The 19025-nt window shown below is 35.9% G+C and overlaps 1 protein-coding gene across 2 annotated transcripts in view; it reads left to right on the forward strand.

Moving 5' to 3' along the window:
- The window catches only part of ITGA1 (integrin subunit alpha 1), a 78329-nt gene that overhangs the window by 12407 nt on the left and 46897 nt on the right, over nucleotides 1-19025 (forward strand). For both annotated transcript variants that reach the window (XM_038169843.2, XM_072031702.1), the window contains exons 2-3: nucleotides 15888-16008; nucleotides 18884-18996. In XM_038169843.2, the coding sequence (XP_038025771.1) occupies nucleotides 15888-16008; nucleotides 18884-18996 (234 nt within the window). The remainder of the gene's footprint in view (nucleotides 1-15887; nucleotides 16009-18883; nucleotides 18997-19025) is intronic.

The following is a 19025-nucleotide window of genomic DNA, read 5'->3' on the forward strand; positions in this document are numbered from 1 at the left end:
TTTCTATTTGATTTGATTTTGCAGATGGTAGAAGTAAATAGAAACACAGTAGTTGATTTTGCAGTGTGTTTGGTTCTATTGCAATGGCCACAACCTGTATTTAGAGACTGCTGTGTTCAGGTTTTGTGTAGGAAAATATTTTGCAAATTTATTATACTGCTACTTTAGAGCTAAGGAAATGCCTAACCTGTTGGGTCTTGTGGTTTTTGTTACAGTTCTTAATTCAGTCTCTGACATGGGTCAAGCCTGGACTTTTTCAGCCCTGGGAAGAATAAACATTGGCTGTGTAGCTTCTTGTGACAGTTGCCCAAAGAATTGCTTAATAAGCTTGATGCTCAATCCTGCCACATATTTTTATGCTTGACTCATATAGGGCATTGACTTTGATTTGAGGATAACTACTTGCATGATACGGAACACGAAAAAGTGTCCCAAGTGTAACAACTAAACTGTAGAGCATATTCTCTGTAAGCTTCTGAACTTGAGTGTATTAGAAATGCAGTATAGCTTTTCTGTCAAAAACATTGTCTTAACATGTCATACTCTAAAATGTAGTGTGAGGAAAAGATCTCTGAAACCACAGTTGTTTCGTTTTCTGAAAATCATTCTTCCTCTTGTCCTACTTGGGGACTGTACAAGAAACAGCAGGGCTGATACTGGAGCAGTGTTTGCTTCCAAGTCAGTGCCTTCTGGGAAATGCAACGTGCAGAAGCAGCTTTCAAACACTGCCAGCTTTTGATAGATTATGCTGTATCAATCTCTAATTTATTGCCCTGTGTTTGGGAAATGGTATGTTCACAGCTCATGTAATTACTGTCATACTGTTCTAATAATTACTGACTGTCAAACTACGATCCTCTGGCAAAATAGCTGTTCCATTAGACAATGTTAATTGGTTGAAACTAGTCATCCTTTTTAGGAATGTACATACCAGGGTCAATCAGAAGTATTATCTTTGGTCTAAAATGGAATTTATAATCAAAACCACCCCAAGAATAGTGAAGAAAGTCTTGGGGTCAAGGAGGACTGAATGCATGAAGCTTAAGACCCTTTTCGAATGTATTGTTAGTACTCGACTAAAGGTGCTTCCTTTTCTAAAAGTTATCTTTGATAAGTACTATTTGACGTTTTGTAAGTGTTCCACACTGACCCAGGTGCGAAACCTCTTGGCAATAGGAGACATTTTTTAGGTTTCTTATCTGAGTGGGATAGGAAAGTGATTTAAAGCTGGGTCTGTGTCTACAAAACACACTGCAACCACAGTCTTCATGTTTCAGAAAATAGTCCTGAAGAGGGTCCAGTGTTTTCAAAAAAGACATTGGATCTGGTGGCAGTCAAGCAAATCTCACTTCTGAAGACAAGCAAATAATTCCCCATCCAGCTTCAATACATATTCTTAGCTAAAAGCATTTGTCCTAAGACTTTGTATTGAAAGTACTTCAAAAGAAGGAATTGAAACATCAAACATATGTGAAAGTAGGTAGCTGTGTGTGCGCATGTAAAAATGTGGTATCCTCAAACCATAGTGTCTTCATGATTTAAAAGAAAAAAAGCAGCTAACAACTGTTATCTTGTAGTTGCATGTGGTTGGTGAAGCAATGACTTTAGAACGCAAGCTTAATCTTCATCTTTATTTTCAGACCTCAACATTTCTTTACAGTTGGAGGAGATTGGTAGCATATGCTACATCTAGTATGTCTGATGGCTGATTATCAAATGCTCATGAGTGTTTCATTCAAAGGCTTCTGGAGTTCTGAAACCTGCAGCAGGTTCTCCTGAAGAGAAGTACCTTTTCCTTTGACCTGCAGCATTCAGACTGGTGACTTCAAATGTTTAACACTGGTATAATCATTTTGGTTTAGGTGTAAGAGAAATTTATTAATTGCATTGTTTATTATTTATCTTTATTGTAAAGTTGCCCTAAGACCACTTCCACTCCCTTTGGTAAAGATTATTCTTTTATTCCGTATAATTTATTCCTCTCCCAAGTGGAAACTGGTGTACTGCTATAGGTAAGGTAAGAGGAGCTTAAGTAGACCTTTTTGTTTGTTTGTTTGTTTAATACATTGCTGGGAAAATATCAGCTGTCTGCCAGAATGGCCAAACTGGGGCCAGCAGCTGTTCTCACTCTGAGCTGGTACCTCAGGAAAATGGTGTTAAGAGGCAGGAAAGGAGCAGCTGCTTAACAAGTGAGTGTTTCCAAGTTCCAGACCAGTGAGGAAGGATGAAAAGTTACATTTTGACAGAAAACATAAGATGCTGTGTTGAGCATGAGACTTCTTCCCTGAAAATAACAGCAGTGGATGTTTAGAATATTTGTAGTCCTTTCCAACTGAATTATTTTATCTTTCTTTACGATGCCAGCTAATGCGATTAAGTTTTTATCTGAGGGAGAGAAGCCTGGGACTAGAAATTACGGTATTGAGAGCTCAAGGGAATTGCTTATCCTGTCACTGCATGGTCACTGAAGTTTCTTTTGGGCTGGCTACAGAAAAGTCACACGTAGAGTCATTGATATATCTGAGAATTGTGAAAGATGGTCTTCTTTTCATTCCTGCCTATGAACATAGCCTTTTCTATATATTTTTACAAAAGTAACATGGCTTGCTTTTGACAGACAAAGGCACTTTGTGCTTTCTGGTCAATTTCTGATTAGTTAATTTCTAATAAAAAAAAAAATCAACAGAAGATGATTAAAATAAACCTGTCAGAGTTTTTGAGGGTGAATTATTTAGAAGAAACAGTAAGAGAAAGCCATAAAAAATCATTTTTATTAACCATTTTTATAGTAAGCCAAGTCAGGCAAATGGCAAGATCTGATACTTTTAAGTGTCAGGAATCAGTTATTAAAAATCTATTAGTAGACAGACACTTAGTTGACAAGTCAAGCATATAAACCTCTTGGTAAAGAAGTTTGATTGCTTGAGCAATTGCAAGCTGTCTGTGTATGTTTTATGCAAGTCTACTTGCATGATCACATGCTACTTCTGTTATGACACAAAAATCCTATTAAGTGTTCAGAAAGAACCAAATTAGTGTTATTGCTGACAACACTAAATCTAACCTTTCCTAACTTTGAAGACTTGTTCTTCCAGCCAAAAAGCTTATACAGTTTTACATAGTCTTTCTTTTCAAGGAGAGCACTATTGGAATTGTCAGTGAAAAATGTTTAGAGATTTAGACAGCAGCATTTTGGAATTGAATGCTTTCAGTTTTATTTCTAGAACACTTTTTAAACTGCTTTGTTCTCTAGCTTAAAAACTCTTATTTTGACACAAGAACTGGCAAGAAATTAATATATGCGAGAGAGGAGAAAATTCCTACTACTGAAAAATAAGAAGTTGGAATTGCCTTCCAGTCAGAATAATCAGAGCAAAAGGTCTCTTTGACATGGAATTTGTTTACCCTGAAAGAGATGATGTACCTGCCAGCAGCAGATAGGAATTGATTCAGCAATCCTGTACCCTGTGCTCTGAACAGAAGCAGAGTGCTTGCTGCTATTGTTTTAGTGGAGAACTGAGTTGCCATGTTTCTGAGTCCAAGACTTAGCACATATGTTTGTGCCACATCTACCAGTTCGTACCGCAACACCTGACTCGTGCTAGGATTGAGTGAGCAGGCAGAAACTCTTTCTCAAACTATGGTTGAGCTGACAACGTGAAGATGCTTGCATTAGGTGCCTGGGTTTATTGAGTAATTGCCTCTCGATCTCCGTCAGTCTGCTGTCTTCCAAGAGCTCTAATGATTTATTAAAAAAAAAATAAAAAAATCAGCTTTTTGTTTATGAACACACATCGATCTCACTTCATTGATCATTAAATGTGTTTCCTTTAGAAAGCACTTTTCCTTCAAAGACTCCGAAGTGAGCTGCTTTGAGCTGATCCCCTCTTTACCTCTGCACAGGTTAGAAATGTCAGCCTTAGACAAATGCAGCAGCAGTATCCAAAGAGCTATAGGCTGTATAATAACAGTAGTAGTAGTAGTAGTAGTAATAATAATAATAATAATAATAATAATAACAATAATAATAATAATAAAGTGCACAGCATCGGCATTCTTGTCACAGCCTCTTAGCTGGGCTTCAGGGCAAAACTGAACACCATCACTCCTGCTGCTGCTGAAACTCTAGTTAGGATGCTACTTACGTAAAGCTGATGATAAATCTGTGATAGGGTGACAAATTTTTGCAGAAGTTGTGGGACAGAAGATGGTGTCATGAGGTTCTTTTTGCCTTTTTAGGAGGTTCTTTTCCAACACTTGTAGCTCCTGTCAACTTGAGTCAGTCTTAGATATCTGTCTTTAGCTTTGCAAACTTCTGTTTACTCTGGACAAGTGACACCCACAAGACAAAATAAAATTTCTTCACTGATAAACTCTGTAGGGTACTTGTGTGAAGTCGATGTAGATGTTTCAAAGGTATAATGGGTTCTCTGTGCAGCTCCTTTTAATGCCTGAATACTTTTTCTGAACCAGCTTGGGATGGACAGCTATCTTAAAATCATGGGTGTACTTCATGTGTTGTGGGTAGGAAATGTCAGTTATTAGCACCAGTAAGTCATGTAGAAAGCTCTATCTTAAACTATATCTAAAAAACAGGATGTTTTTCTCCCTCTAGGGTCCAGGTTTATTTTGGAGGGGGGAAGAGGGGAGGAACAAACCTTCCTCTTACAGTCTCTGAATGGCTAGTTCCAAATTTCCCTGAATTGTTTCTTGATGAGTAAAAGAGAACATTTGCAGTAAAATGACCTGGGATTATTTCTGTAGTGCTTTCACCTGCCTTGCCAATAACATCACTACACCAACAGTACAGCAAAGGGGGTGCCTTCCTAGCTCTTCCTGCTATTATTGTCATAGTCTTTAAAAATTAGTAGAAATGGTTGACAATGCATATAATTTGCATTGAGTTTTCAGCATATTACTATTCAATATTGATAATTCATACTATCTTTTGGATAATTTATTAACCTTTTAAATGAAAAACAAAGTACCTTTACTATAAAAGTGTAACAAAAAATACATGTCCCCCATATACTGTTACTGTAATTTAGAAAATTAGTTTATTTCCCAGACTGCACTGTGACCTGACAATGGTAGAGTCACAGATCTGCAGTATATACCACTTCAAAGATATCACACATGATCGTTCTGGGGAGCAAGCTTCTAACCTACACTGGAGGTATCTTTTGCTTTCATTTCAGCAGACATACAGAGGTGCAAATTTGGCTTTTTGGTTTCATTGAGTTTTCTGGTACTCTCTGGTGAACATTGTTTGCCACTTCCTGAGTTACTGGTACATTAATCTATGTACAGAAGGCTGGGTTTTATCTGTTGCCTGTAAATTATGTTCACCTTGCAGATAAACTGGATATTAGCTACTAACATATAAAACAGCAAGCATGTAAAAGTCCTTATGGTTCTCCTAGACCATAAGATGAGTGAAGCTGCTTCAGTAAGGTGAGGAAACTACTGCATAGCAGTAGTTTCTGAATTGGCCAGTGCAATGCCATTTGTTCTTGTGGTAGTTTCCATGCAATTATGAAAGCACAGTTTAGAACAAATTACTGCTTCTCTCTTCTGCAGTGTCTTTTGTGGCCTGCATGTGGTGGTAGTTTTTGTTGCCATTTGTACATGAGGCAGATAATTTATGGTTTGTTTTAAGGAAGACGGAATGTAATGACCACTGAGGTCCCACGTTCTTGTCTGCTTGGATTTCTCAGTTAAAAACTTATTGTATCATCAACCTGTATTCGTTAAACTGTCTGGTGCAAGGTTAGATTTCTTACCTAGGCGACAACTTGTAGGTAGGGTAAGGAAATGGACTGCTGGTGTTTCTCTTCTCTTTCACCTCTGAGCAGTAACAAGTTTTGAAGTTGAAGTGCTCCATATGTCTTGATGGAGAACTGATACCATGATTACTCATGTCAGTCTGTGCTTGAGACAAGCTCAAGATATTGCTTGTAAGCAGGCTGTGCCACTCTGTTTAAACAGGCAACACCTGCTCTGCTGTGCTCCCACGGGACAAAGCAGGCATCCCCTGTTGGCTTCTGCACAGTTGGGAATGGAGAGGTGCTTCCAGTTATGTTGTGTTGTGACAGTGCTGGCATCTGGTGTAATTCCAGTATTTCAACAAATATGGGACTTTATTTCCCATTACTGCCTCTAGCAATATCTAAGCAACTATATTTCCACCGTAGTTATGTTTTGTAGTTATGAAAAAAAAAAAAGTAAAAAATGACATCTTGAACAATATTATTGACAGTACAGTTGATTCTTTACATAGAATTAATATATTAAAAGCAATAAAAAGCTATTTGGATAATGATTCATATCTATCACTCTAATCTCAATGTGCAGCGTTTTTAAACCTTCCAAAATTAGTTTTTAGTAACAGCAGATTTCATCTCTACTGTTCTGCTCTCAGAAAACTGCAAGTATGACTTTTTAACTACACAAACACATATACAAAAAAAAAACACCTTTACTTGGATACTTTACTTTGTAAAAGTGCTTTCTGTATTAGGCTGTCATAGGTTCTCCCTCTGCATTTTAAAGGGACTTCAGTTTCATAAAAATCCATTTGTTTGGTTTACATTTTGTTGCAACTTTGAGCTGAACTTGATACAAGAAGTTGATAACTAAAGGAGGACTAAGAATAAAATAATGTTAAGGAAGGTGCTAAGAAAGTGTTTTAAGTTCTGGAGTTTTCAAATCCCTGTTAAATTTAGGAAGTAAATATTTTAAATGGGGAAACATGTAATTCTTTTTTTTTAATGCAGTCATGAAATAAAAAATTGGAGCAACGTAGTGCTTCCCTCTTACTGTACTAGAAGATGTCTTAGATGAAGAAAATGAGTGTTCTAGAGTATTCTAGTCAAAATTATCATAGATGCTGTATTATCAGAAATATTGGGAGAGGAGTTCTTGAGACAACTTAACTATAGTTTACAAGTTATTGTTGTTGTTTTCTTTTAATATACAGAGCTGAAATTTAACTCCAAAGTATGTACGTCCCTGCTCAGCAAAGGAATTTTTCCTTGTTCGTATTTTTATTTGGTTTGTTTTTGTTTTTCTCCAAAATTACTGCTTAACAGAGGTATATTGGACTGGAAAGAGAGATTTGTGAGCTTCCATCTTTTCCATTTCACTGCACTTACTACAGTTTCTTGGATCACAGCTGAATTGATATTGATACATTTTATAGATAACAAATACGAGCTAATCAATTTTAGTGTGTACATTGTCTCTGTGTTTTTGCTGCACTGTATAAGAACTGGTTTGAATTTACGTTCTGTAGTACTTTGGTTAGCCATGTGTGAGACGATCACAGCAAGATATTCGCATTTTCTTTTGGAGGGTTTCTTCTCTTCCTGAAGCTTTGAGTGATTCAGCTGACAGAGAGCCAATGATTATGCTTAGCATAAGGTGATGAAAGAAAGGAGTTTGTAGCCATTGTGTAGTAAAGAAATGGAAAAATTGAAAGCTGTTGCTTTTCAGAAAGCTGTTAGTGCCACTGAAGCATTTTCATTCTGGTATTAGCCTTAAGACTGCTGACTTTTGAGAAAATTTACCTGACAGTCTTTGAAAACAATTCGGGGAAAAAAAAATCATGAATAATGATAACAGATCAGGAAGACAAAAACAAAACTATATTTTGTCCTGGTGGAGAGATAATAACATGAGTTTTCAACTGTGCTTTTTTTTTTTTTTTATCATTTCTGTGATTATCACATTTTCCAGACTGTTCAAAAGGAATTGTGATTATTTCTGTACCTACTGGCCAATTTTATAGATGGGCAATTTTAAGTTTCGTGACATAGGCTGACAGTATTTTTTTTATGTGTGCAGTGGTTCATGTTCCCTCAAAAGAGAACAGTATTTTTAATGTATAAAAAGCACCCTAGTGGCAATATATCCACCTTCAAAAGTACATTAACTTGACTGCATTGTTTTTTAGTTTTCTCAAGTATTTTTTGACATGGCATTTTCACTTCATTCTTAAAGGTATTTTTTTAGTTGGAAAGAGAAAGTACAGTTACAAAGCATGGATTCAAAAGAAACTTAGATATAATGGCATTTGATGTTCACATTTGAACACCGACAGGTAGTAATTTACTCCAACTCACATGTTTGGCCAGCAACTAGTACTTGATGCTTTCTGTTTTCTTGATTGTGCTCTAATACACTGCGATTATGAAAGGTGTTGAACGTGTTGCAAATAACTCATCAAAGTAAACCTCCTTTGAGTGGAGAATAGGCATGATGCTTATTGTTGAACAGGTATCACACTACCATCTCTTTCTCAACATTTCTTGGTACATTTCTATAGTCTAAGGTCCCTACCAACCCAAGCAGTTTTGTGAATCTGTGAGCTCCTACATGAGCTTCAACTCTGATATTGTAAAGTACTTTGCTGATTCAAAGATGCATAAAAACTGATTATTAACTGTACTGGAGCGGTCATATGTAACGATGATCACACTATTTTTTTAAGCAATTGTGCTACCTTTTGCATATTCCACTCATGTCTTTGGATTTAATCATAAGCATAATGTTGAAGAAGCTATTCCTTGATGTAAAGTGATCTTTGTGATTACATAAGCTGGAAAAGGTATGGGAGCGCCTTGTTTGAGTAGAAGAAAATGGGGTTTGCTCCCCCACCAAGCATGTGTTAGGGAAGTTAGTCTTAAGAAACCTGAAAAGAATACTTAGAAATATTTAGAAATTATTTAGCATGATAACAGTAACGAGGCTTTGGGTAGTCAAACAGCTTCATATTTGTATAAAAGAAAATGTATGATTCTTATTGAATCTACTGGGGCTAATATGGTAGCATATTAGAAACAAAATTAACTGTAAATACTTAAAGTACGCAGTTTGGCGTAGGAAAAGCAGACAAGTTAACCGTGTGAAGTCAGATAAAAAACACTTAGGCTTTGAGGTTTACTAAGTATTTTGGCATGTGTTTCCCCCGACAATAGCTGTACTTGACTTGCAATGCTAATTGAGACAAGGCTACACAGAGGAGAGCTTCCAGTAGCAGGACATCAGCTGGCAAAACTGAGATCCAGCATAACTGAGCAGTTAGAAAGCTCATAGAAAACCAATTGAAACATATTCAACTTATCAAACTGGAGATTTTTTTTTTTTTTGTGGAAGAAAGCTTACAGGTCTGTGAGCAGTTTTAGAGAGAGTTGTGAATAACATGTTTTTCTTTAGGTCATCAAATTCTTGTTTGTTCAGTTATTTTATTTATTTATTTATTTATTTTGCCCCAGATTGCTCCATTTTAAGTTTCTGGTCTTCATTCTGGGAAGTAATATACATGATCATTTTAACCATGCATTTTTATGAAACTTGATTTAATAACAAATGACTATAAATGTATTCTACCTAAGAAGGGGTCCAGAGATAGAAGGTCCTTAGAGTTGCTATATCAAGTTAGATATTGGGAAGCAGAAGTTATAGCGGAGTGTTCTGGAGGAAATGGTCCTTGATAGGAAATGAGAATGGGGCAAGAGGGAACTGTAAGCTAAAGGCTGTAGGACTTAAATGTAGTTAAGTATTGATAGAAGAACTACACCCAAAAGATAGGATGGAGATCACTGGAGATGAACTCAAACATTTTCTAGGAAGTGTTTGGCTTTTATCTAACCGCTAAATTTTCTAAGTCTCTGTACATCTGTACAAGTCTAGCGGCTGACCTCATGATGTTTTTTTGTATGTGGTCAAATATTTCTAAGTCTTTTTCTCCCTTCTGTGAGAAACTGCAAAGTGCTAAGAATCATTCTAAAGAGAGGCATGATTTCAAAGGTTGCAGACTTTGAACAGTATGGTTTTATTCTGATGACTGCTGAGTAGGGGACATATTCTTGATCTCTGCTATTGCATTTACAGGAGTTTTGCATGTTGCATTGTGTTACTCATTTGGGATCACATTACAAAGCTTTGATTCAGTATATTTTCAGGCTTGACACTGCATTATAAAGCCATTTTCCAGTACAAATTTTTCAGTACAAAAACTGGCAAAGGAAGCTTTATTTATGGAGCTGTACAAAGCGTTTAATTGGCTTTGAAAAGCATGTGGCTACTGAATCTGGAACCACTTTTAAATACATATTTCTTTTACTTTTTTGGATACTTATCTACTTTTAATGATGTCTTTTTTTTATTTTATTATATGGGCTTATTCCAGAAAATCAGTCTTTCGCTTTTTCAAAGGTTAAAGATTAAAGAAAAAAAAAAAAAAAAAAGCTGGAGGCAAAATTATACAAAGGTTCTTTTGTAGCCCTGAAGAATGAAAGGCTTGATTTAAGCTCTACTGAAAAAGTTCCAAAAGTTAATCCTTTTTCCTCCTCCTTTTTTTTTTTTTTTTTTTTTTTTTTTTTTTAATATGCAGCTTTATGTGAAATACAGTGGTAGTTAGTCAGCCAAAAATGAATGCAGCACAAACTCCTATGAAGGCCTTCATGGCCTTCTACATTAAGGCCAAAGCACTGTAGCCTCCAAGGTCACAGATGGCAATTGTACCATGCAGCCATATTTTCTCCTACTTGAAATGTCTGTGACTAAATGTCTTTTTCATAAGATGTGTATAATGCTGCAGTGACATTATCACAAGTGAGGTAAAAATAAAATGTGAAGATTCTCCCCTCTAAATTGCCAGCAAAGAATCTACTTCTTTATGCTTGAGCCATTTTACAAATAGTATTTTATGGGTACATCTTTGCAAGCAGATGCATGTTTAATATTCTCTTTCTACTAGCCAGATGCAGACCAGCCCCAAACCTGAGTACATGGTGTTGTGTTGATGAAGCTAAAAGATCCAGTGTTATTTCACACAGAATCACACACAGATTCGACAGATTGATTCCAGCTGGCTGAGAGCAGCAGCACAAACTTGCATGTGTCAGCACTCGGTGGTATCAATTTTCTCAAGTGAAAGGTTTTTCTAAGTGCAAAGCATGATACCATATGCTACTGTGTTCATATTAAGGTGTCATGGGAGGTCAAGCCAGTACTCCCAGTCCTGATCCCCTCAGTGAGTAACCGATACCCTGGATACTTCCATATAAGCTCCTTTCTTCATGTTTTATTAAAGTACAATAGAGAGAGGATTTTTGCAACATTAGCATAAAATACTCTAACAGAGCAGTTAGGTATTGCTCTATAAGCTAGGACATCCTTCCTAATGTCACTTAGCTTTCAGTGTATTCTGTATTGCACTCCTGTGTTGTTTGCAGATCTTTAAAATACCGTTACAGTAACATTGCAAGACAATAAAGCACTTTGTCGTTGTTGTTTTCTTTTCAAGAGGTTCCTAAATATGAGAAGTCAATACAATATTTTAATTTTATTTTAATCTTAAATTTCTTTAATTATCCAGGATGGAAGCAGTCTGGAATTCTTCTCCTGAAAACATTATTTCTTCAGACTTTCCCAGTGTTTTCCAGTTGTGCATATTTTTACAAGACATTTCTACTTTTTCTTTCCTAACTGCACTTAGACCGGCTTTGTTTCTTTCTCTTTTTGCAAAATACAGAAGAACTAATAAAGACTTCTGAAATGCTATAGCAGGAAGTGTTTGACTAAGTGTCTCTGACCGCATGCTAGTGGGGAAAATTAGGGTGCAGCCAATGTGTAATGTTAAATGTAACACACGAATTTGTCCTTTCCAAGAATAGCCACTGTTTATAGAGGATGCAATTGTTATTTGCTACAGACCATACACAGACAAAATATCCTAACTGAATGTACTCTCTTCTCATGGTTAAGTCAGTCTCCATTATGTCATCTATTGCAGGTAATTTATCTTTTTTTTCATCAGTCAAGAGCCAGGTGCTAGTTAAACGTGCTGCAGCTCTGGTTATGTTGACATTCTACAAAAACATGGGGGCCCTCTGCAGTTCTCTGTTTGCAAAGATTAGAGTGACCAGGCAATAGGCACTCAGACAAGTCCTGGGGAAATATATTTTAAGCATTTTTTGCATCGTTTAATGTCATCTGCTCGGTTGTTCTGGTAAAGTTTGGTTAAAAACTCAAGTTAAATAAAACAGAAGGGAAAAAATGTATCAGTGGCTACTGTACAAGTATGAGCTACTACTCGAGGCTTGCAATTATCTATTACAATAATATTTGTCTTGCTGTCTTGGTGACTGAGTATTAACTTCTCATGCACAGGTACGAACTGTGCCCAGATACAAATGCTATGTGCACCAGCTAGTTTTCTTACGCGGTTAACGACAGCAGTGAGAGAGTCATTATCCCAGTTTTCTACAGTGGTTCCTTTGTTATAAAATGAGAACTAAAAGCTGGAACTTAAGTTTTATCCTCTGATAAACATTTATAGTCTGTATTTCTGATCAGTACTTTGATCTGTCTTTTTAGTCATTCTGTTAGCACAGCATGGAAGAGTTCAAAATCTTAGTTTAATTTACCTACAATAACTGTGATTAAGTATGTAGTCAAATACTACATGCCTCAAAAGATATTTTTTTCTACTTATTCCCTATACCCTTCAAGAATTCTCTCCAACTTCTCTGTAACTTTTATTTTTTTTCACTATTTCTGCCAGTAGTCTTTATACTTATAGTACTATCTACACCAGTTTGCTAGAACCTGAAGAGAATGTTTACAACTTAGACAGAAATCAGAAGTCTGGAAGAATACAAGCTAGAAATTATTACTGATATAAAGTATCATTTTCAGTCACAATCATCTTTTTTTTTTTCAATAATGTGAACTGCTGGTTTGTATAAAACATACTGAAAAGTGAAAAAAATCATGAAAGTCATAAAAGTGGAGTTATTGTTAACTGATAGTGTAACATGGGTCAATGTAAACTCCACTTTTCCATTTACCGTCTGCAGATTTCAATAAATCTTTACATGAAAAAGTAAGATTTCATTTTAAGCAATCTGTTCGAAATGTAATAACATACCTTTATTAAGTATTTATAAGTTAATCTTCCATTGCCTAGTACTTTTACTTACTTTTACTCAAAAAAACTCGTGATACACATACAAGCCACAGGAAGTCATGTAATACATCTGCATATGAAAATAAGCCACACAATTTGCATACAAAAATCAAACTTCAAAGCATCTGATGTTAAGCTAGAATTGAAGGGAAAGTTGAGAGGAAAAGGATAACTATACTGGATCAAATAAAGTATTTGGTCCAATGTCATGTTGTCAGGAGTAAATGTAAGATGATACCCAGAGACAAAAGATAGATGAGAAAGCATATATGTTATTCCTCCTGTGTATTCTTCCATCTTCAGAATATTTCCAGCAAAGGGGACTTCCTGAATTCAATGTGCTTTCTGTATGGTTTGTAACCTGCAGTAGCTAACTACCTCCATTAGCTTACTCAGTTATCCACTGAATACACGATATTTAGCATCCAAAATACCCTTTGTTGACAGTCTCCATCTCTATTCTCTGCATTGTGGAAAGTCAACTCCTTTTTATTTCTGACCAGTCCTAGCTTGTTTTCATTCTTCTAGCTCTGTCTTTCAAGAACCATTATTATTGCTGGTTCTAAATTAACCTCACTCAGAATCAGAAGGCTTTTGGGTGATAGTAGCAAATAGCTGGCATTTTCTATTTGTCTTCTAGTTTGCGTGTTTTAACATTGCACATTTTCAAACTTTCTGTTATAATGAGGATTGGAAGTGTACTCTTTAAAACTATAGGGATTGAGTGTGTTGTGTAATAGAGTCAGAAATTTTCAAGCCCATTTAGCACCATGAACACACTGTAAAATTCACAACAGTTGCCGATGCTGTACTGTGAAGAAACTTCTCTTTCAGCAGAGGATGGAATGATGTGAAGGGTATCATTGATATGGCAGGGCTATGAAGCTGGTGAAGGGTCTAGAACACAAGTCCTATGGGGAGCAGCTGAGGGAACTGGGGTTGTTATTGATCTTATTGCTCTCTACAACATCCTGAAAGGATGCAGATAACTAGTGATAGTACAAGAGGGAACGACCTCAAGTTGCACCAGGGGAGGTTTAGGTAGGAAATTAAGAGACATTGCTTCTCAGAAGGAGTAGTCAGTCGTTAGAACAGGTTGCCCTGAGAGATGGAGGAGTCACCATCCCTGAGGGCGTACAAGGAAGGGACACGGTTTAGTGGGTGATACTGGTGGCAGGGGAATGGGAATGGCAGGGGAACCAGATGATCTTGGAGGTATTTTCCAACCCTAATGATTACATGGTTCTGTGATGTGTGATGGAGTTGTACAGAACACATAACCTTCAATAACCTTAGAAGAAAGTAAATTTGAAGAGATGAACTGGAATCTGTGCCCTTTAAAATCAAATTATGTTTTCTGTGGTAAGCAAGGGTTAAGAGACTTCTAGAAGGATGTTATGCCCACCTCATTCAGGGGTTAAAGTGAACAGACTTCTAGAGGTCTTGAAGAGGTGAGTTGTTATGGGTGGACTTCGCAATTACCTTTCTTTGGCTAACCTACTTAGACACTAGCAGACAAACTCGTCAGAACAGTTTAATTGACTAAGAGGTAAATTGGGAGTCTAAATGATGGCCTGAATACCATATGTATGATATTCATATAAAAAATAATGAAAATAGTAATAAAAATATTAATAATAAATTTATTTATTTATAAAAATAAATAAGCTATTATGTTTACTCTGAAAATTAAGTTAAAGATTTGAGCCAATGATAATTTTACAGATTTTTTTTTAATTTTGTAATTTTGTTGACTTTGATTATTCTTTGATGACCCAAAGAGAAAAGAAAGAGACAAACCTCTATTGCACATGAAGAGACATAGTAGCATTATTTAAAAGTAAATATCAGTAGTTAAGACAAAGCATGCATGTCGTTGCATTAGTAGTTGTGGTAGTTGCAAAATTGCATAAGAATGCGTACTTTTCTGCGAAATGCTTTTCCCATGATTTTTTTCTCATTGCTTGTAATGAATTTTTGCTGAAGAGTAAAAGTAAACTCCATTTTAATGTGTCCACTTCTTTTTATTTCCTGACTCTGACTGGCGGAAGAAAAACTGACATAACACAAAAAAAACTTTTCCTTTTTCTGCTGTCCAGTGAAACCGGAAATACCTACTCAGCGATAAATAGTCTTTTTGTGACAGTCTTTTTGTGATGATTTTACTGAATTAAGCAGGAAATGTGATGCTGAGAGGGACAGATTAACACTGACCATTTGGGAGCTTAATTATAGTAACCAGCTATGAGAATGTCATCTCAATGGTGAATAACACAGGAGTATTTTAGTGACTGCCTAGACATCATTTGAATGCTTTGATATGAAGCAAGTACGTCAAAGTATGGATACTTTTATGTAACTGTTAAATGTCAGTAAATGATCATGAAATGCTTCTTTGAAATGAAAATTTAAGATGTATATAATTGTTTTTAACTAGTTCTGATGTTCTACAAATTCATCGAAGTTTTGGTTCTGTATTAAATAGACAGCCCTGCAGATGTAAATCAGTGGTTGTTTATGAAAGTGACTTCTACAGGACAAGAATGGAAGAGATTGCTGCTTGAAATGAAGAATAAAGAAAAGATAAAAAGCCTTATTTAATATATAAGTAGTGATGTTGACCAGTAATTCAATAATTTTGACTTTTAAAATTAACATCTAAGTTTTGGCTATAGAAATCAGTCTGTGAATATAGACGCATATGTATGTGTGATTTTAAATCTTGGTAAAGCTATGGTAAATATATTCAAATATAAATTTGAAAAATATAAATACATTCAAAATACCACTTTCAATCCCTGTCTTAAACCCTCAGTAAGTTGTAACTTAACTTTGATTTCTGAAAAGTTTGTGTTTTCATGCATGTTGCTACATGTTTTTTTTGCTGTTATTGTTTTGTTTTCTTTTAAAGCTCTCCTTCATCTCGTTGTCTCTTCCAATGTTGATGTGAAAAATTCATTGACCTTCAGTGGGCCTCTGGAAGACATGTTTGGGTACACAGTTCAACAGTATGAAAATGAGGAAGGAAAATGGTAAGCTGCTTTTCTTGTCTAAGCTGCAAATTACCATATATTCAGTGACGGGTTCTATACTGTTTTTTCTAAGTATACCCCATAACTAAGGGTCAGTTTTCTGTCAGGCTTATTTGTATTTCTTAAATTGATGAACAGTCCTAAAGAAATCTCCAAACACTGGGAGACAAAGATTCAAATTTACATCTACATCAGTTTCCTCAAAGAAATAAATGAGTTCACGAAGTGGGTAGATTAACTGTTTGCTGGAGCTAAGGCAGCTTTATGTATGCCTTTTTTCTGTTTCACAAAAAAAAAATCATGGTAGTCATGTTTAGTCATGATTCATCTTTTCCTTCTATGAATATATCACCAGCGAAATTGCTCCTGTTTTAATAACCTGTTTTTTTTTCTAAAATTTTCTGTCACTGGTTGCCAGAACTGAGTTTTTGGTGGGACTGGTGGAAAGATAGTATTTAATAATACTGTTCTCCCTCTTCTCTTTTGAAGGTCTAATTGTGTCTTGCAGTTGACATATATTTGTATTTGGGATTTGGAGCCACCTTCTTAACCTGCTATTTCCTTGTGTTTTTTTTTGGCTTTTTTTTTTTTTTTTTCTACTGAATTATTAATTGCATTTTGATGTGCTTACTAATATCATTGCCTCTCAGTCTTTTGATAAGCAGCTTATGCATAAGAATGAACATCATGGGTGAATCTCTGGCTGGTGGACTGAAATAGCAATTGAATGGTAAAAGGATTGGGAAACCTGAGGTCTGTATTGTTGTTTCCTGATTTTTCTGGTTTTCCAAGAACTTCACCAGTAATCTGACATTCATGATAAGCCCCAGAGATGACTCCTAGCAGTCTGGAACAAAGGGCATGTGGCCACTTGGCAGCCAGGTCACACTGCTCTGTGCAGTGCCTGAGTGGATCCTCTCTGCCAGCACCAGACCTGCTCGATTCTGAGAGTCTGTCCACCACTGCAGCACTCTGTTCTCTATTAGACACAGGGAATGTTTACTAAAATGAAATAGCAGAACCTGATTTTGCAAATGCTAGTTCTCGACTGTCCAGGTTGCAGGATGTACACTTCTGCACGGGGGTGATGAAAGGATAATAGTGACCTTTGTTGAACTAACCTAGACCTTCCAGAAATGGTATCCATTCTAGGAGCTCAGATTTTGTAGAGTAAGCTATATTGCTGTATATGCCCTGAAGCCTTTCAAGTGCAAAAAATGTTATAAGCAAATGTTAATGTTAAGTGCAAAAAATGTTATCTTTCAGTGGCTGAAGCAAGACAGGAATTTAAACCAGCATGCTATGTCTGAACATCTCTGAAATAAAACTCCAGAGCCACTGCTAAATTTTCAAGTTTCCAAGTTTCCTTCAGCATAACATACAGAGCAGGAAATCTACATAATGGTATTTTAAATATATAAATCTTTGTGGTGTTTTGTCAAGAGCTATAACACTACCTTGATAACACAGACAGATTTTCAGCAACAGATGTCTTGTAAATCTGGCTAAAGTTGTTCTCAAAGAGAGTCCCCAAAAATAAAAAAATAAAAACAAAAAATCCTCTTGGCAAACAGACAGGGTAGTCTTTCAAACCACTTATCTCAGTTCATGAGGATCTTCTTTTTTTCTGGGTAAAGAACAGCATGTGGGCATAATCCTGCTAAGTACTGATCACCTCCTCTGGAATGTCAAGCACACTCAGCTTCTTTGTGGTTAAACAGAAGTCAAGGATGCATATAATAGGTTGTGGTGCATGCTTCTAAGTCGTGGTGTTCAGAATGCATTACAGAGTGTAGCTTGAAAGATCAGTCAGATCCAGTATGTACTTGGACCATTTTATTTTGCTTTAGAAATTATTAATAAATAAAAAAAATACTGGATCACAATGAGCTGTTTCAGTATGTTTGTTTAGAAACTGGATGGTGTACTGCATTTAAATTCTTCTTTCTGGCTCTTTTTATCTGTAGGCTACATCTTACCTAATATGTCATTCTATCCAAGTATCTTCTGCCTGGACTCATTAATTTATGATTAAAGCTAGAAATAGTTTTCTCAATAACGCCTCACAATCATCTAAGTGTCCACAAGCAAATCTTAACTGAACTATTACTTCTAATGATAGGATTTCTATTTTCAGTGTGTGCTGTGAATTCTAATTTAATTTGAGTTCTTCCTTGCACATTTAATGGAGTCAGTTACTTGCTGGGAGGTGCTGGGCTGTTTAGTGTCACTAATAAGGATGTGAAAACAAAAACAGTGTCTATCTCTTAACAGCATTTTCTGCTGAAAATGGATTTAGGAGTGAATGCTAATTTGTTATGCTTACAAAATATTGTATCAGAATAGAGATTTTCTGGACATACCTTTTTTGTTCGTTCTTTCTTTCTTTTTTTAATTGCTAAGGATAAAAATGTATCATAAAATGCTGGCTCACATTATTTAAAACTGAATTATTCTACTTGGTGCCTGTGAGCCTCTCCCTCCTTAGCATTTAAAATACTTTTTTTTCTAAAATATAGTAAAGAGCAAGGTGATATAAATAAAAAGGATATGTCTTTCTGTACTACTTATAATACGTTTCATCCACCAACCAATGCTGCTTATATTTTTCAGTGGATTTTTTTTGTAATGTTTTGTAATGTCTATTGTATAATTTGGTACATAGATATATTTCCTTTCCATATTGTTTATTACAGGGGAGACAGAATAGCTGCTTTTTATTGAGTCTGAAAAAGCATAATAGATACTTTTCTTGCTCTCCATCCTCTACTGTTTGTGCAGAATGTGCTGTATCTGTGTTCTGTATTTAAGTTTTATTTGCTGACTTTCAAGCCTTTCTTGAAAGAAGAAATTTCAGATAACATTTCATTTGCAGGGTACTTATTGGTTCTCCATTAGTTGGCCAGCCTGAGAAACGAACAGGAGATGTATACAAATGCCCTGTAGGAAAGGACAACCAGTCACCCTGCATAAAACTGAATTTACCAGGTATGAAAGAAAATAGAGCTGTCATGCGG

The sequence above is a fragment of the Anas platyrhynchos genome, chromosome Z (assembly GCF_047663525.1).
Source record: "Anas platyrhynchos isolate ZD024472 breed Pekin duck chromosome Z, IASCAAS_PekinDuck_T2T, whole genome shotgun sequence".
Classification (NCBI taxonomy): Eukaryota; Metazoa; Chordata; class Aves; order Anseriformes; family Anatidae; genus Anas; species Anas platyrhynchos.